Source organism: Ictidomys tridecemlineatus, chromosome 1 (assembly GCF_052094955.1).
Source record: "Ictidomys tridecemlineatus isolate mIctTri1 chromosome 1, mIctTri1.hap1, whole genome shotgun sequence".
NCBI classification, from domain to species: Eukaryota; Metazoa; Chordata; class Mammalia; order Rodentia; family Sciuridae; genus Ictidomys; species Ictidomys tridecemlineatus.
Window position 1 is genome coordinate 213,742,038 of NC_135477.1, and position 18,807 is coordinate 213,760,844.

General features: G+C 32.6%; 1 protein-coding gene across 1 annotated transcript in view; it reads right to left on the reverse strand.

Moving 5' to 3' along the window:
- Rnf180 (ring finger protein 180) overlaps nucleotides 1–18,807 on the reverse strand; it is a 206,816-nt gene that overhangs the window by 21,952 nt on the left and 166,057 nt on the right. Inside the window, 1 exon segment of the mRNA XM_078015963.1 lies at nucleotides 11,246–11,371. Within this exon segment, the coding sequence (XP_077872089.1) occupies nucleotides 11,246–11,371 (126 nt within the window).

Genomic DNA, 18,807 nt, shown 5'->3' on the forward strand with positions numbered 1-18,807 from the left:
AAGTAGCATCACTACTAATTTTTAAATTATACATTCCTTCATTTTTCTTCCAGTTGTTACTCCAGAGATTACATATAAAATTATGATTTATGATGGTATATATTAAATTAGTACTTTTAAAACCTTTCAAATGATATGAGATCCTTATAACAGTTTAACTTCATTTACCACCTTCAATAGTTTTGCTGTTACTGTCTTACATTTCATTTTCTATGTTCAAACCCATCAGATTAGTGTTGTGTTGATTTAGATAGATAACATTTATTCATTTTACTCATGTAATTGCCCCTTCTGGTGTTCTTCCTTGTTGAGATCATTTTCCTTCCCCATAAAGAACAACCTTTAGTTTTTCTTTAGTGTAGGTCTATTGGATGCCTGAATGTGTCTTTTTTTCCATCTTCATTTTAGAAGGAATTTTTTGCATGGTAGAGAACTGCATGTTAGTAGATTGTTTATTTATTTATTTATCTACCTACCTATTTATTTATTTATTTATATCTCTTAGAGGCCAGTAATCCTTGCTTGTTTCCTTGAAGGTAACATTATTTTTTTTCCCTGAATGCTTTTAAGATTTCTCCTTTATATTTGGGTTTCAGTAATTTGACTATGATGTCTCTAGATATGGTTTCTTTCTAATAATTCTAACTAGGTTATGATGAGATTTATTAATAGGTATTGTTGTCTTTCATCAGTTTTGGATAATTCTTGACAATAATCTTTCTGGGTATTATTTTCTCATCCCTTCTTTCTCTTCCCCTTCAGAGACTCTCAATTGTACATATTCAATAGACTGCATTCCACGTAACCTGCTATTAAGCCTACCTAATACATTATTTTTTAAAAATATCATTTATCTATCTATCTATCTATCTATCTATCTATCTATCTATCTATCTATTTATTTGTATGTGGTGCTGAAGATCAAACCCAGTGTCTCACAATTGCTAGGCAAGTGCTCTACCCCTGAACTATACAACCCCAGCCCCACCTAATACCTTCTTAATGTAGATACTGTACTTTGTAGTTCCAGAATGTTTTTTTCATAGCTTCAACTTTTATTGACATTTTACACCTCTTTTACATATTCCATTAATATTTTTCTTTATTTTCACCAATGTTTTTGGACAAGTTTGCTTTAAATATTTCTTTGTGGAAGGGGAATACCACACTTCTTCTCAATGAAGACAAATATTTTTATCGTTGAGAAGGTTTTATTTTTAAAATTTCTTGTGATAGAATCCATAGGGATAAGTTTCAATAGCTCAGATTCCTTTTCACTAGTTCTTGCTTTTCTCTAGAGGAAGTAGACAGACCGATGCTTCAGTAAAACGCAGAACCATGTATTTATTTATTTATCTATCATCCTATATTTCATGAAGCTATCTTGGTTCTTACCAAGTACTCAATTTGCTCAATAGGTAGATTGATTTTCTTAGCAAGAATCTTACCCTTAACTTGTTTGCTTACCATAATGCCAACAGCATGCTGGGTAACACTGTGAACACTTACAGTTTTTCCATGTTGACATTGGTGAGGCATTCCTTTTTGAACAGCGTGCATTCTCTTGATGTCTACAGTATCACTTTGTGGTAGATTTCTATGTATGTGACTAAAGAAAGAACTCCATATTTTCTTTCTTCAAAAATATTTTTTCAGTTGTAGATGAACACCATACCTTTATTTTATTATTTTTATGTGGTGCTGAGGCTCATACCCAGTGCTTCACATGTGCTAGGGAAGCCCTCCACCACTAAACAACAGCCCCAGCCCCAACTCCAAAAACATAGAAAACATAATTGGGGGTCTTTTCTCCTTCTCTTTGTATTATTCATTTTAGCATATTACTGGAAGATGGTGGTTCCAGATAAAGGGGACAATTTTTTTCCCTAATAGTTACGTTAAAGTCACAGTTTGATGATTCCAACATCTAGATAACCTAGGGATCTATTTCTGTTTTGTGCTTTGTCTCTTGATTATTAGTCACAGTTTCCTATTCCTTGGCATGTCTTAAATTTTACTGTATAAAGGATCTATGGAGATTTAAGTTGATATTATTTCCCTCTAGAAGAGGGTAGAGCCTTTCTTTTGTCAGACAGGGTAAGGAGGCTCATCACCTTGATACAATAATCAATAAGAAGTTTTGTGGGATACAGCTTTCATTAGACTTAGTCAGCCTTTGACTTTAAATGCCTTAAAGCATGACCTATCGTCTTTATTGCAGCTTCATTCCTTTATGGAACTTTATCTCCAAAGCATCATTGAACTAGGGGGACATAATAGGAAACTTTTAATGCTTTTCTGTTTTATTGTTGTTTGTATTTTTTCAAGTCTTGACTTCTCCTTAAGCTTGGTCCTCTGGGTTGTCTGGTTAATAGTTCAGCAGAACTCTGTCTCCTCTAATCTGAAAGTTCTACTTCTCAGAGGTGAATGTGGTTTGTTAGCCTTCTATTCTCCAAAGGTTTAAAATATGAGGAATGTTTTAAGGTGGACTGTATTTGTTGCAGGTCCCTCACTATAGAACAGTTTGATTCCTAAACTATGAGCCTGGAAAGATTTTACTCTGCCTTTGTGAGGTATCAACTTGTCTTGTACTGCCATAACTCTTAGCAAATGTCTCATGGTGACCATATGTTTGAACTTGTTTTCCAATCTGACATGTCAGTCTACATGGTTATCAAAACCTCTGGTTATTTCTCTTCCCCAAATAGAGATTTCTACCTAAGATAAAACCGATCTCCAGATAATTCCAAGACTCATAAAATATGTCCAGTGAAACAAACAGCTGGCAATATTAGTTTTTATAGGTGGCTCTTATCATACTAGAATTTTAATTCATCTCGTCTTTAACTACACAGCTCTCTGATTATAAAATATGACTTTTGGTAATTTGTCATATTGTCTCAGAGAATTATGGCTTGATATGACTTATTACATCCTACTCTGAAGTAGAAATCCCCATTGCTGTTGATAGGAGTAAAAAAATTAATATATAAATGTGCCTGCTATTCCTCAAGGTCCTATGGTTATTTTCTCATTATTATGCTCAGAATCTGGTCCCATGCATTCCTCTAATCTGGTCTTCTCATCTGGCAATGCCACTTCTATTGCTTTTGATCAAATGAGACAGCTACTCTTCCAGGGCTGAAGTAGGAGAGAACAGTCCCAAACTAATTTTTGCCACTGTGTCTCAAATATGTAACAGGCCCGCAGGACAGAATAAGCCTGCTGTAGCTTTTCATAACATTTTCTGATCATTTGGGATAAAAAGTTACTGACAAGAATAATCTGCAACCATTGCACAGAACCTGCTTCACTCTTACTGTACCTTTGCATGGCCTGCCTATCTCTATGTGCTAGGGCTGAGTATCCACAATTACAAGTGTTCTCTACTCACTATGATTATAGAATAGGATGAAGTCACCACATGTTCTCCCCAAAACAAGTAGGTTTTTGTCTTCTCACTTAAGGGACTTAATGCCTACCTCCTCTGTCTTCCTGTTCTATCCTAAGACTGACCACAGTTTACCATGATGGTTCACAATGATACACTTATTACCCCTTGCTACAATAAGGGAGTCACACAGTGGTCAAACTTTAGAATGCTTGAATATTTTTTAAGTTTTCTGAAGAATTAAATAATACCATTTATTAAAGATCAATGGTTCACTATGAGTTTGGCTATGCTGAGCTCCTTCACTTTCTTTCTAGCTCTCTACATCAAAAGGTCCAACAATCCAGTGTCCAATATCAGTCACCTTACCACATATTTAAACTTTTTAACTTGTTGTCATCTATGCTGCAGGATCATTAGGGAAAACATTAGTACTAGGACAAAGCATTAAAATAGTGAGCTCAAGTTTAAGGTCAGGACTACCCTCTCTCACCAAGAGAATTTGTTTTCTGCGTCAATCTCAGAGGTCCTGGGGTCAGTGGTTTGATTTTTAATGTATGTACATATGTGTGCATTTATGTTATACATGAAAGTATTTTACAAGGCAGCATTTCCGACTAATATCCAACTTCATAGGCAATTAAGAAAATTCTACATATATGAAACAATGAAGAATGTGTGTGTGTGTGTGTATGTGTGTGTGACAGAGAGAAGGAGGAAGAATAAAGGAAAGAGAAGGATTGAGAAAATGAAACACTGCTATTAATTTTTAAAATAAATAATAATTATAAAGTAGTGATATTTGAACAATTTGCATTATAATTCATTTGTTATCATAAGCATAATATAGAAGCAAAATTTAAATATTTTAATTTTGAGTCCATTGCTCAACTGAACTATTTAGCCTTAGACAGACCATGGATTCAGTGACCCAACACCAAAATAACACTGGATAATATGAAAAGAAATGGAAACCCAGATAAATGTAAGCTTTACATCCTTCATAAGTATTCGTTTCACTGATGCCTGTTGTCAATCACAGTTCTTTACCCTAAAGTATCTATTTTTAAGCATTACATGCTCAGTTTATCAGTACCCAGTGGTCATAATTTCTAGCCTATTTTGTATCTCTGAAATCAGCAATCAGGTTCCTCAAATCCATTAGGAACAGTTGAAGGAATATAGATTTAGTGTGCAGAATAAATACTTGTGGAAATGCTATTATATGTGTCTTTGCATATTTGAAGTAACATTATGTAGTGTAAGATTAGATTAAAATACACTTGAACCAATAAAAAATTGTGAGAAGGCAGATTTCAATTCAACATAGAAACTCTGATATATTTGTTAAGATGAATAAGCTTATTTTTGTATGATGATAAGCTCCCTGTCACTGCTTGTGATAAGCAGATTCTAGAAGTCTTTGAGTATGATTACTGAAGTTGTTCTTAAAGTGGCTGGGGAAGTGACATGTGAATTCTTTCTATAAGAATCTATGATTTCACATTTTAGAATGGTATGTAACTATTTTTAAAAGTAGCTAAGATAATGCAAAACTTGTTGCAGTGTTTGCTTCTGAAAAAAATTTCAAACTCATAAGTACATCTCAGAGAAAAAAACAGAACCTAATTCTGCCACAATAAAAAGAAATAAAAAGACACTTCAGCATTCCTAGGCACTTTCAAAAGCTTATCATGTGAATAAAGTTGTTGCAGTTTTTGAGAAATTGTAAATACTAATATACCTTCTGCTAACAGGCAGCACCAAGTTTACAGTACATTTTAAAATTCTCCAATTTACCTCTAACTTTCTGAGAAGGAAGATTTCTGGGCTATAATCAAAGTCCTGTTGTTTGAGCATATAGTGCTTTGTGTTCTATTAGAAGCTAGCACTCTTTCCCATGTAGATATTCTTTGAATTATACTGAACATTTTTAAACTTGCAAAACCAATCTAACACCTTCAGAAAAACTAATGACCAAATAAAACAATTCCCCTTGGCTTTCCTGAGAAATGGATGGCCTTGTCATACATATATCTCTGACACCTGCATTTCAGCTGCATGTTTTTGTTATAGAAAAAGGACATGCTTTTTTTAAATCCTGATTTTCTTCTTTTCATTTCTTTGAGCTGAATTTAGAAAAAACAGATATCAACAATGTGAAACTCATCTTTTTCCCCTTTTGGCAAAAATATTTTAATAAAACTTCTCAGCTAGTTTTTGCTTTTTGTATGTATGTGTGTATGCCACACAAACACACACATAATTTTGTACATATCATGCATAATGAGATAGATACATTATACACATACACATACACACACAAAGTGGTTTCTTAGAGCATAAGTTGATAGGGCAGGACTAGAAACCATGACAATTGGTTACTGATAAAATAAACAGAGGTTGTAATGCATGGAAATGTCAGATACTCAGGGACACAAACTAGGACTGACACAGTCATCAGTGCAACTAGACTTGATGTGAGATGGAAAATGCAAGCTCACATTTTTTCAGAATATTTTATTCCTTTTCATATTACCTATTTTATGTATAAAAACATGAAATATGTATTTATAAAAGGAAAAGAATTAAACATGTCTGCTTTCTCATCAGTGTATCCTAGACAGTACCTCACAGAATCCAAAGGAAAACAACAAGTATTATAGTTAAAGTGTGAGCTAGTTTTGTGGCTGAGTTCATGAAAAGTTTTATGTGAGTATAACTGGCTAGGGAAATCTACATTCAAGTGTTTTTTTTTTTTTGATAAAATTCTGGAGCCAAAGTCAAACACTGGAATGTGTTGTTTTTTTTCCAGATTGCATTTCCCACCTTATTTCCTCCTAGCAACTGTGAAAAACAGCTGAAAAATAAATTTCTCAAGTAACATATTAACATAGCATAGATGGTATGGTTTGCTGAATAGTGATAAATCACAGACTCTTATTTTCCAGTATGATCCTGATTTTTGAATAATTACTTTATTTTTGAATCAATATGACTCAATCAGTATGTAATTAAATATGACTTATTTAAAAATTAGAAATGAAGAATAACAAAAATATGTGATGGCAGAAAACTTTATAACATTAAATAATGAAGTTGGTAAAAAGGATAAAAGTTAATGACATAGAAAATTATCTTAGTATGGTACAGAAAGAACAACAACAACAAGTAAAAACAATTATATTCAATGGTAAATATTAAAAGCATTCCACCTAAAATTAGGGATGCTACTATCACTAATTTTGTTCAAAATAGAACAGAGAACCCAGTTCAAAATGTTCATCAAGATAAAAGAGAAAGAAAGTATATATGCATTAGATGTTTAACTGTTCAGTATAAGCATAGTTTAACAAAGATGTCAAACTATACTTATAATCATCTTCACTGAAAGCACTTAAAACCATTTAAATATTAAACTTAATTAGATTATTTAGTATGGTTGTTAAATATTAGATCATTTTCCCACATTAAACTATATTTCTATAAGACAACAGTAAATAATCTTTACAAATGCAACAATGCTATATAATAAATATTTGGAAAAAATGGGCTTTTATTTGAAAAAAGACGTGAATCCTTTGTATCACAATATAAAGGATAGACTCTAGTTAAAGACCTGCATGTGAAAGGTAAAACCACAATGTAAACATAGGAAAAAAAATCTAAGTGAAAACCTGTGTGGTCTGGGAGTGGTGAAGAACTTTTTAAAATGAAATTTCAAAACAAATGGTAAAGCAAGAATTTGATTCAGGTACAATGAAGTTAAGAATTTCTTATAACAGAGAACATGATAGACAAATAATAGAGCAGAGGGCCTCAAAATAGCTAAGATACTTGTGAAACAGAACAAGCTGGAGGGAAGATTTAAAAGCTTATAAATATAAAGGCTTGGTGTTTGGCCTAAGAATAGGCAAATAAACCAATGGAATCAAACAAAGAACTCAGATATAGAGCATATGGGAATTGAAATATGACATATTGGTATTATACATCAGTAGAGAAATGATTAATAAATGGAAAAAAATAAACAGCAAAAATTACTCAAAGAAATTGGCTCCCTACATGGCACACAGCAAAACAAAACAAAAACTTCATAAAACAATATAACATAAGTCAATTCCAAAGACCTTTAAAACTATTTGAAAAATATATAAGAAGTTATCTTTGTGACCCTGAGAATAGAGAGAAATTTCTTTAACAGTACACATCAGAAAAATGAAGAAAATGAAGAACTATAATTCATTAAAAGAAACAATGAAGTAAAAAGGCAGACTTCAAATAGTGATGAGAATGGCTATTCATATAATTAACAGAAAAAGTAATCACCAGAAAAATATTATAAGTTCTTAAAAATTAAAAAAAATCATAGAAAAATATATAAAATTTGTAAATAAGTATTCAATAAATGAAAAAAACTCAATGGCCAATATACCTATAGACAAAGCCATATTCAACTCCCATCACAGTAATGGAAATTAAAACCCCACTGTGGTGTTATTTTATAGTTACAAGACTAGCAAATTATAAAAGACTGAAAAGATCAAATGTGATAGACAACACTACTGAAAAATCAGTACAGTCATTTAGGGAAATAGTTTGGTTTTAGGTAATCAACTTCAAGATGTACTTTTCCTATGATCTGGCAAGTTTCTATTGGCAATTATTCCAGAAGACACGAAAATGTTTACAGTAGCATTGTTTATAACAATGAAAAGGTCAGATAACTCAATTCATCCACAGGAGAATGAACAAATTTTAGTACATTCATATAATTGACTATAGTACAGTAGTAAAAATAAACAAATGTCACTATATTTACTGAAATGGATAGATTTGAGAAACCTAATACTGAGTGGCAAAGCAAATGTGGAATATGTACATTTGTTACCATCACAAAAGTGCAAAAACAAGCAAAAATAAGTAATGTTGATTAAGTATATATGTATATTATACAGAAATGATAAATAAAAAATTTGGGGGGAGGCAAGAGGCAAACAAAGAGAAGTACAGAAAGTGCTTCAATAATATTGTCAATTGAGATATCTGATTCCCAATCCTGTGTGTATTAGGTCTAGCCACTGTAATTGTAGGCCTCACAGCAGAAAGCTGCCCTTCCTATGCCAGACTTGCAGCACAGGCAGTATTTACAGTCTCCACAGGGAGTGGCAGTCAAGGTCTCAAGGCCAGTGGATGCTCTTTCACAGCATCTTCATTCCAAGGTTCTTTATCTGAGACAGTGCACAGAGGTCTTTTTCAGTTGCCTCTGCTGAGGCCTCTTTTTGGGGATTAGAAGAGGATAACTTGAGGGGACTTTTCTCCATTGTGACTCCATATCCATTTTTTTTTTCTCACTAGTAGCCCTTCCTCCATGTTATTCTCCCCCTGACTCCAGGACCCATAAAACTGTTGGAGACTTAGTTTCTGTACAGTGAGCCAATCCCCACATCTGCTCTGTTCCACCTGACCCTGGGCCAGTATGCTTATTCTATGGAGAAAATGTAAAAGGGGGTATGCATTTTCTCTATGTTTAGATTTGCTTATGCCATTGTAGCAAGTGATTGAAAGCTTAATTCTTTCCTTTTTGGTGTGTTGCTTTACTTACTTAGTTACCTGACAGTTCAGTTCTTGCCCAGTTCAGCTGAGCTTGTGATACTAAAATACTTCTTAAATTGAATGATGTAATAAAACTATTTTGAACTTCTACCATTAAAAAATATATGATATAATCAAGTTCTACTTTAAACACATACATGTGTGTATGTTGCATGTGATGCTCTCATATCTTCACTTTTCTATGGATGCTTAATGATATGCATTTACATGTATTTATATGTAGGTGTTAATGTCTGGGTTTTACTACTTTTAATTTTATCATGTACTAAAGTAGGAACACACTGTATATCATTGCTTGTTTTTCTAAAACAGTAAGTTCAAAGGTATCTTAATATTGTACCATATAATCCATCTTAATTTGTTTAGTCTCCTGTGTAAGTATTAAATTTTTTTTAAATCAAAGTCTATGGCACTCTTCTGCTCCACATAGGACAAATAAGACAAAAATCACAAAGGAACACCTATTTGAATTATTGCTTCACTTTTACTTCAGAATAGAAAAAGACAAAGGAAAATGTGGGATTATTGTATTTAAAGTAACTGAATGTAAGGTAGAAGACAGGATAAAGGAAACTTCTTTTTATAATTTTTTTTTTAGTTGTTGATAGACCTTATTTATTTATTTATATGTGGTGTTGAGAATGGAACCCAGTGCCTCACACATGCCAGCCAAGTGCACTACTACTGAGCCACGGCCCTCACCCAGGATACGGGGAACTTCTTAAGGAACAAAAACCAAATTATAAATATTCTCCTTTTGGGTATGAATTATTTATGTAAAGCTGATTTTTCTCATATTTGATTTTCTATTATATTTTGGACTAAATGTTATAGTTTTAAACCTATTTATACCAAATCCTAGATAATATTTTTAGTTACTAACCAAATTATAAAGACATAAGGGCTTACTGAGTATCCTTAAACTACTTTATTCATTTGAACCACTGTGCAAAGTTATATTGGTCCTTCACTTACTTCCTTCAAACTTAAGAGATTTAGTGTATCAATTTATTTTTTGCCTCCACCATACAGGCTCTGCCTCTATCTGCTTTGGTTCTTTGTCATCACTGTATTGGTCTTATTTTCTTATGTAGAAGTTCCTCTTGTTCACTGAAGATCATGATTCCCCTATCTGGCCCCATAATATCATAAGTTGTAAATGCTAAAACTACATAGTAATTCATGCTCTTACAAACCAAGAATTTATAAAAGATGACTTTATATTTTATGTCCATGTTGTATGGTCATACAGTAACACATTCTTTAAGCTCAAAATGGTCTTAGTTTCATTTAGTCCTCACAACTAGTATATTAATTAGGTGAGGCAGATAAAAATAATTTACACTTTATCTGAATACAAGCAATAGAGGTGCTCATGACATTCCTGAAATCATATAGCTACTTAGACCTGAACCTAGACACTGGTATACCATTCTCAGACCACTGTGCAGTTCTGTGATACCCTCTACTCCAAGGCTCTGTCACTTTCTACTTGTCCTAAACTTGTGCTAGAAATATAATATATTAAACTACATAAATTTAGCTTATGATAATTGAATTAATAAAATTTTTTATTAAGAGTTCTAGTGCTTTTGTCAAATAGTTTTTATCAAATCTGATACTTGTGAGATGCTTGTTTATCATCTATATATTAACCACTGATGGAAAGGGAAAGTTAATTTATTTTTATTTTTATGAATTTTTAACTGATATACATATTAATGAGGTATGATATTATGTTTTTGATACAGCATATATTGTAATGTTTAAATCAGGTTAGATATATCTATCTCTTCAAACATCTGTCATTTCTTTATGGTGAAAATATGCAAGATCTTTTCTTCTAGCTTTTTGAAAAATACAGTACATTATTATTATCTATAGTATATTCAATAGCACACCTTGACTTCTTACTTTTATCTAACTGTAACTTAGAACCCAATAACCAACCTTTCTCCATCCACCTTCCCTCTTATTCTCCTCAGGAAAGTCAATAATACTGGTTTCTCTCAAATTTGCTTTCAATGTATAGACTGCATTTTCTTCATATGTATATTTGTAGCTTTCAGCAAGGAGATATTTAGCAAAACCTTTACTTAAATTAGATCAATACAGAAATATATCCACTAACATTTTTAAGACAGGAAGAAATTAGGTATAAGAACAGGCTTGGAAAAATGGACAGAGTTACAAGAATTTTATTTTGGGTCGTGGATGGGTAGGTATTAGTTTCCTTACCTCCAAAAAGATGAAAAGCTTTTCTGCAGCTTGGTAGAGGCCATTTTGCAGAGCTGGACTTCTGAAAGCTTTGTTTAATTTTCAAATATTCTTTAGTAAAGAATTTTTTTGTGGCATTGTTCAGTTCTGGAGTAAAGCAAAAGAAAATAGTATCTTAAAAATTAATTGGAGTAAAATGGCAAGAACATGAGAGATTATTGGTGCAATATTTTGATAATAAATTCAGATATCTTTAAATCCATGAAGACAAAAGTAGATTCAGAAAAAAATTCAAAAAGATTTTTAAAATTTCAAACAAACATAGCCAAACTCACACATGATGAAACTTTGATATAACTATACAAGGAACATTCATTTACTGAGTAGCTTTGACATCTGGTACCATAGGTATGCAGGACACAAGGATAAATAAACATAATCCCTCCCCTCCAGAAAACTAGACTAAAATATGGAAATAACCAGGTGGATGAAAAAAGGGAAGTCATGTGTTATGGGTTTAGCAACAAAATAACTAGAATACAATCAGGGTTTAGGAGTGAGTGAAAATAAAGAGTCATTTGATCTAGAACTTTTACTTCATAATATATTTCATTCTATATGTGATGTATTGAGCATCTTACTGAGTCTAATGTTGCAGATTTGAGAGTTGTAAAACTGTAAAAATAAATTCTCAACCCTCAGAAACTTTGCAAGTGATTTTAAAAGGGTATTCATCTGAAGTATACACAGATCAATCAGAGACCACACTTGATCTTCTCTGTAGTGGAGTCTCTGTATAAAAGCCAAGGAAAGAAAGTTATGATCGGTGTCATACCCTTCATTGAAGAAGTTCTTAGGTCAGTGCAGAGTTGGTAACTGACCTGAGAATAAATGAGGTTTCATCAGCCAACCCCTCTTACTTTCATTCTATAGTTATCTCCTGACACACTTCCTCAGCTTCCTTTCTACCTTAAGCTTGGAGCTTCAGCAATACAATTTCTGAATTTTTCCCAATCTCTACCTTAGATTGATTTTTTACTTACAAAATTCAAAGAGAAAACTAATTCACAGAGTTTATATTCAACAACAGGAACAATGTAAAAAATAGATAAGTGAGGTCATGTTTTAAGCTGAAGCTACAACTCCCTTGATGATTCCACACCCATGAACCAAAAATTCAAGCATATAAGGTAGGGAAATAAAGGTACTTGGGGATTTGGGAAAGTGACAGAATAGAGGAGGTTGCTTTTCTAGGTGTGAAACCAAGAAAGTATATAAGCAGCTTCTCAGCATGGTGGGTGGGGAAAAAAAATGAAAAGGAGACTTTACTGGGAACTAATGCTGGACATCAAAGCAGATTGGGGACTCAGGAGGCTGAGTATAATAATATAAGGAACAAATCCCCAGTGGCAATTGGGGAGGCCTGTGACATGTTTGGATACTAAGAGATCTGAGATCAGAGACACTGCTTGATACATTATTCTTGTGTGGGAAAGGGGCTGTTTCTCTCCTAGCTGCTCGTGGACAGAGAAAGTAGCTTTTCGGGGCTGGCAGCCATGGAGGCTAATTCCCGGCAAACCAAGGCTTGACAAATCCACACCACATGGCAAAGAGAGTGATTAAGTGATCAAGAGAGGGTAAGATGCAGAGAGGGATTGAGGCTACACCCCTCCCACTCCAGTCGGGCTGCTCACAGGACTGGCTGGGAGGGATACACCCAACATGGAGTTTGAAAGAAGAGGGACGAGAGAGATTGAGGTTAAAGATTGAACCTGAGAGACAGAAACACAGAGTCTACAGATGATGAAGGGGAGAAAGAATTGACTGTTATGCCACACAGGTGGAACCCAGAGTCTCCCAGCATGGACAGGCAACTGCTGGGCCTTAGAGGTACACTGATTTAAAATCTCTAGACAAATCACCACTCAATGAAAAAACTGCATCCTATCTAGGCCTAAGCCCTGACTGCAGGAAGTCTGCCTACAGGATCTCCTCTCACATTCCAGTGACCACACCCTGAGGGTGCAACAGGCATCATATTCCAGTCCATCCTACCCAACACTGCTAACAAGGGAAGACAAGAATTTTTTGAAATCCAAGAGAAATGATTCTTTAACTTTCCATTGAGAACTTTTTTTTCCATCTTCTTTTCTGTTTTATTGTGACAAGAATGGACAATACACACACACACACACACACACACACACACACACACACTCTTTTTCCAAATTTCTAGCATTATTTAAGGGCAGTTATCTTCCATCACACAGTCTTTTAAGGGATAGAATGTTTGATTAATATATTTTGTATTCTTTTAATTTTACATAAAAATTTTTATTTTTCTCTCACTTAAAAGTTTCCCTTGATTCTCTTTCTCTATTTTGTCTGCTAACAGAAAATTTGTATTGATTTCTCATTCACTGATCCTTCGATTTTTTTGCTTCTATTTTCTCTCTTCCTCCCTCATAATCATCATATGTAACATCACTTCTATTTTAACCCTTTTCAACATTTGAAATTATTAACACTTTTGTAAATTTACTATTTTTAGTGTGATTAATAACTAATCACATCATTTTTGTTTATTATGATAATTATCATTGTAGACATCATAGAAGGAACTATTTGGTTTAATGGTGTATATTATTTGCATTTGTTTATTATTATTATTTGTCTCCCCATAAATTGAGGTACTAGAAACCTTCAAGGATACTATAAGTCCACAGGGACACTCCTGCTCCAGACTATTAGATGGGTAGATACAAAAACAACATGAAAAAGCAAGGGAAAAATCACTCCAAACAAACCAAAATACAACAAAAACAGAATCCATCAATACCCAGGTGGAACCAATGTCAGAGAAGGAGTTTAGGAAGTTCATTATTAAACTGATCTGTGAGGTAAAGAATGATGAAAGGAATGAAATCAGAGAGAAAATACAAGACATGAAAGATCACTTCAATAATGAGAGATTCTAAAACAAAATCAAGCAGAAATTATAGAAATGAAGGACTAAAAAAAAAAACAAACAAATTAAGTTGGAGATGGTGAACCATCTGGTACCCCCTCCAAAAACAAACAAACAACAACAAAACAAATTAAAAATTCAATGGAGGGTTGGGGTTGTGGCTCAGTGGTAGAACATAGCCTAGCATGTATGAGGCACTAGGTTCAATTTTAAGCACCACATATAAATAAATAAAATAAAGTCCCATGACAACTTAAAAAATATTAAAAATAAAATCAATGAAAACCATACCAGCAGACAAAACCATATGGAAGAAATAGTTTCAGGCAATGAATACAGAATATATAATCTTAAAGTTCACCATAGAGAAAGATGTTAATAGAGCATAAACTGAACTTCCAAAAATATGGGATAACATTAAAAGAACAAACATAAGATTTTTTGAGATAAATGAAGGCTTGGAGACATAAACCAAAGGAATGCACAATCTTTTCAATGAAATAACATCAGAAAATTTCTCAAGTCTTAAAAATGGAATGAAAAAATCAAATACAAGAAGCTTATAAGACCCTAAATATACAAAATTACAGCAGACCCACACCAAGCACATTATTAGGAAAATGCATAACATACTGAATAAGGATAGAATTTTAAATGCTACTAGAGAAAAATGACTGGTCACATTTAGAGGGAAACCTAGATCTAACTGATTTTCAACTCAGACCCTCAAAGCTAGAAGGTCTTGGAATAGTGTATACAAACCGGAAAGAAAATGAATGCCAGCCAAGAATACTATACCTAGCAAAATTAAGCTTCAGAATTGACAAAAATTTTCCATGATAAACAAAAGTTAAAAGAACTCACAAGTGTAAGCTCAGACCATAAAACATAAAATGAATAAAATATTTCATGAAGAGAAAATGAAAAATAAAAATGAAACAAAGGGAAGAACTACACTAGAAGAATGGACAATCAAAGAAGAAACTAATTCAAACTAAAAACCAAAAATAAATCAAAATGGTAGGGAATAAAAATCATATCTCAATAATAACATTGAATATAAATGGCCTAATCTCATCAATCAAAAGAAAAACTGGGAGTTTGATTAAATAACAAAACCCAACAATATGGTGTCTCTAAGAGACTCACTTAAGAAGCAAAAACATCCATAGACTGAAGGTAAAAGCATTGGGAAAAAAAACACCACATATCATTCCCATTGATCTTGTAAACAAGCAGGGATTTCTTTTCTCCTATCAGATAAAGTGGACTTCCAGCCAAAGTTAAACAGAAGGGACAAAGAATTTCATTTAATTCTGTTTAAGGAAATTATACATCAACAAAATATAACAATTGTAAATGTTTATGCCCCAAACAACGGAACATATATGTACATCAAACAAGCCCTCTCAATTTCAAGAATCAAGTAGACCACAACACAATAATACTGGGTGACATTAACACATCTCTCTCATCACTAGATAGATGCTCCAAACAAAAACTAAATAAAGAAGCTATAAAACTAAAAAATACAATTAACATTTTAGAATTAACAGACATATAAAGAATATTTCATCAATCAATGATTGAATGTGCTTTTTTTCTCAGCAACACACAGATCCTTCTCTAAAATATACCATATCTTAGGACAAAAAGTAAGTCTTAGAAAATAAAAAAAATAGAGAAAATATCTAGCATTCTATCAGATCATAGTGGAATGAAATTAGAAATCAACAATAAAAAATGGAAGCTACTCTAACATCTTGAGACTAAATAATACACTATTGAGTGACAAATGGATAGCAGAAATCAGGGGTGAAATAAAAAATACTTAGAGGTAAATAAGAATAGCAATATAATATATCAAAATATCTGGGAGACTATAAAGGCAATTCTAAGAGGAAAGTTCATTGCAATAACCTCATTAATTAAAAGAATAGAAAGTCACAAAATAAGTAACCTAACATTACAACTCAAGGCCATAGAACAAGAACAACAAATCAACACAAAAAGCAGAAGACACAGCATCATTAAAATCAGACTGAAATCAATGAAATTATAATAAACAAAAAACAAAAATAATAATTAAAAGTTCATTTTTTGAATAAAATTGATAAAAAAATTAGCCAAGATAATAAAGAAAAAGAATGAAAAAACTCGAATTACTAAAATTTATAATGAGAAAGGAAATATCAACAAATACTACTGAAATACAGACAATAATCAGAAACTACTTTGAAAATTTATATTCCAATAAAATAGAAAATCTTGAAGACATTGAAGAAATTGAATCAAGAAGACACAGAAAATATAAGCATATCTATTTCAAGCAATGAAACTGAAGACACCATCAAAAGTTTATAAATGAAGAAAAGCCCAAGACTAGATGAATTCTCAGTTGAGTTCCACTAGAACTTAAAAGAAGAACTAACACTGTCTTCTTCAAATTATTCCATGAAATAAAAAAGGAGGGAACCCTTCCAAATTCATTCTAATGAAGACAGTATCACCCTGATATCAAAACCAAACAATGACACATCAAGGAAAGAAAACTTCAGACTAGTAACCTTGATGAATATAAATGCAAAAATTCTTAAAACAATGGCAATTTACATATAAAAACATATCTAAAAAATAGTGCAAAATGATCAAGTTAATTTTATCACAGGGATGAAAGGTTGGTTCAACATACAGAAATGAATAAACATAAGAATAGCATGATTATCTCAATAGATGCAGAAAAAGCACATGACAAAATACAGCATCCATTCATTCAAAACACTAGAAAATGTAGAAGAGTAGGAATAAACCTGCAACATTTTATGAGCTACATACATAAAACTCAAAACCAACATCATTCTAAATGCAGAAAAATTAAAAGCATTTCCCATAAAAATTGAAACAAGATACTGATGCCCTCTTTTACCACTTCTATTCAACACAGTCCTGGAAACTTTAGCCAGAGCAATGAGACAAAAGAAAGTAACTAAAGGGATACGAATAGGAAAAGAAGAGCTCAAACTATCTCTATTTGTTGACAATGTGATCCTATATTTAGAAGACCCAAAAAACTCCACCAGAAAACTTCTAGAATTCATAAATGAATTCACCAAGATAGCAGGATACAAAATAAATTGTGTTAAATTAATTTTAATTTTGGGTTAATTGTGTTAATTATTTCTTTAACCCAGAAATAAATTTTGTTCCTATATCACAATGATGAATCAGCTGAAAGAGAAAATTTTTTTAAAAAACTATCTCATTCACAATAGCCTTAAAAACCAAACCAACCCAAACAAACAAACAAAAAAACCTTAGGAATTAATCTAATAAAAGAGGCAAAAGACCTCTACAATAAAAACTACAGAACACTAAAGAAAGAAATTGAAGAGGACCTTATAAGATGAAAAGACCACCCAAGGTCTTGAATAGGCAGAATTTATATAGTCAAATAGCCAAACTACCAAAAGTGGTATATAGATTCAATGCAAATATGATCAAAATTTCAGTGTCATTCTTCATAGAAATATAAAAAGCAGTTATGAAATTCATTTGGAAAAACAAGAAGCCCAGAATAGTTAAAGCAATAATTTGTAAAAAAAAAAAAAAAAAAAAAAAAAAAAGTGAAGCAGGAGCCATCACAATACCAGACCTTAATTCATACTATAGAGCTAGAGTAACAAAATTGGCATGGTTTTGGCACCAAAACAGGCAAGAAGACCAGTGGAATAGAACAGAAGACACAGAGACAAATCTATATAAAAATAGTTACCTCATACTTGATATAGGCTCCATAAACATACACTGGAAAAAGGTATCCTCTTTAACAAATAGTGCTGGGAAAACTGGAAATCCATCTCTAACAGAATGAAATTTAACCCCATCTCTCTCCCTGCACAAAACTTAACTCAAAGTGCATCAAGGACCTATACTAGAACAGACACTCTGTGCCTACTAGAAAAAAAATATAGGCTCAACACTGAAACATATTGGCTCAGTAACTGTCTTCTTGAACAAAATTCCTAAAGCATAGGAAGTTAAAATCAATAACCAATAAATGGGATGCATCAAACTAAAAAATTCTTCACAGCAAAGGAGACAATTAATAATGTAAACAGACAACCTACAGAATGGAAGAAAATATTTGTCACCTGAACCTCAGATCTGCAACACTAATCTCCAGGATATACAAAGAACTCAAAAAACTTAAATACAAAAAAAAAAAAAACCCAGTCAAAAAATGGGCAAAGGAACTGAATAGGCATTTCATATGAGAAGAAATACAAATGGTCAACAAATATATGAAAAAATGTTCAATGTCTCTAGCAATTAGAGTAATGCCAATTAAAACAACACTGAGATTCCATCTCACTCTAGTCAGAATAGCAATTATCAAGAATACAAGTAACAATAAATGTTATCGAAAGGATGTGGGGAAAGAATGCACTCATACTTTGCTGGTTGAATTGCAAATTGGTGAAATCACTCTGGAAAGCAATGTGGCAATTCCTCAAAAAACTAGGAATGGAATCACTATTCACCCAGTTACACCAACTCCTTGGCATATATCCCCAGTAGTTAAAATCATCATACTACAGTGACACAGCTACAACAA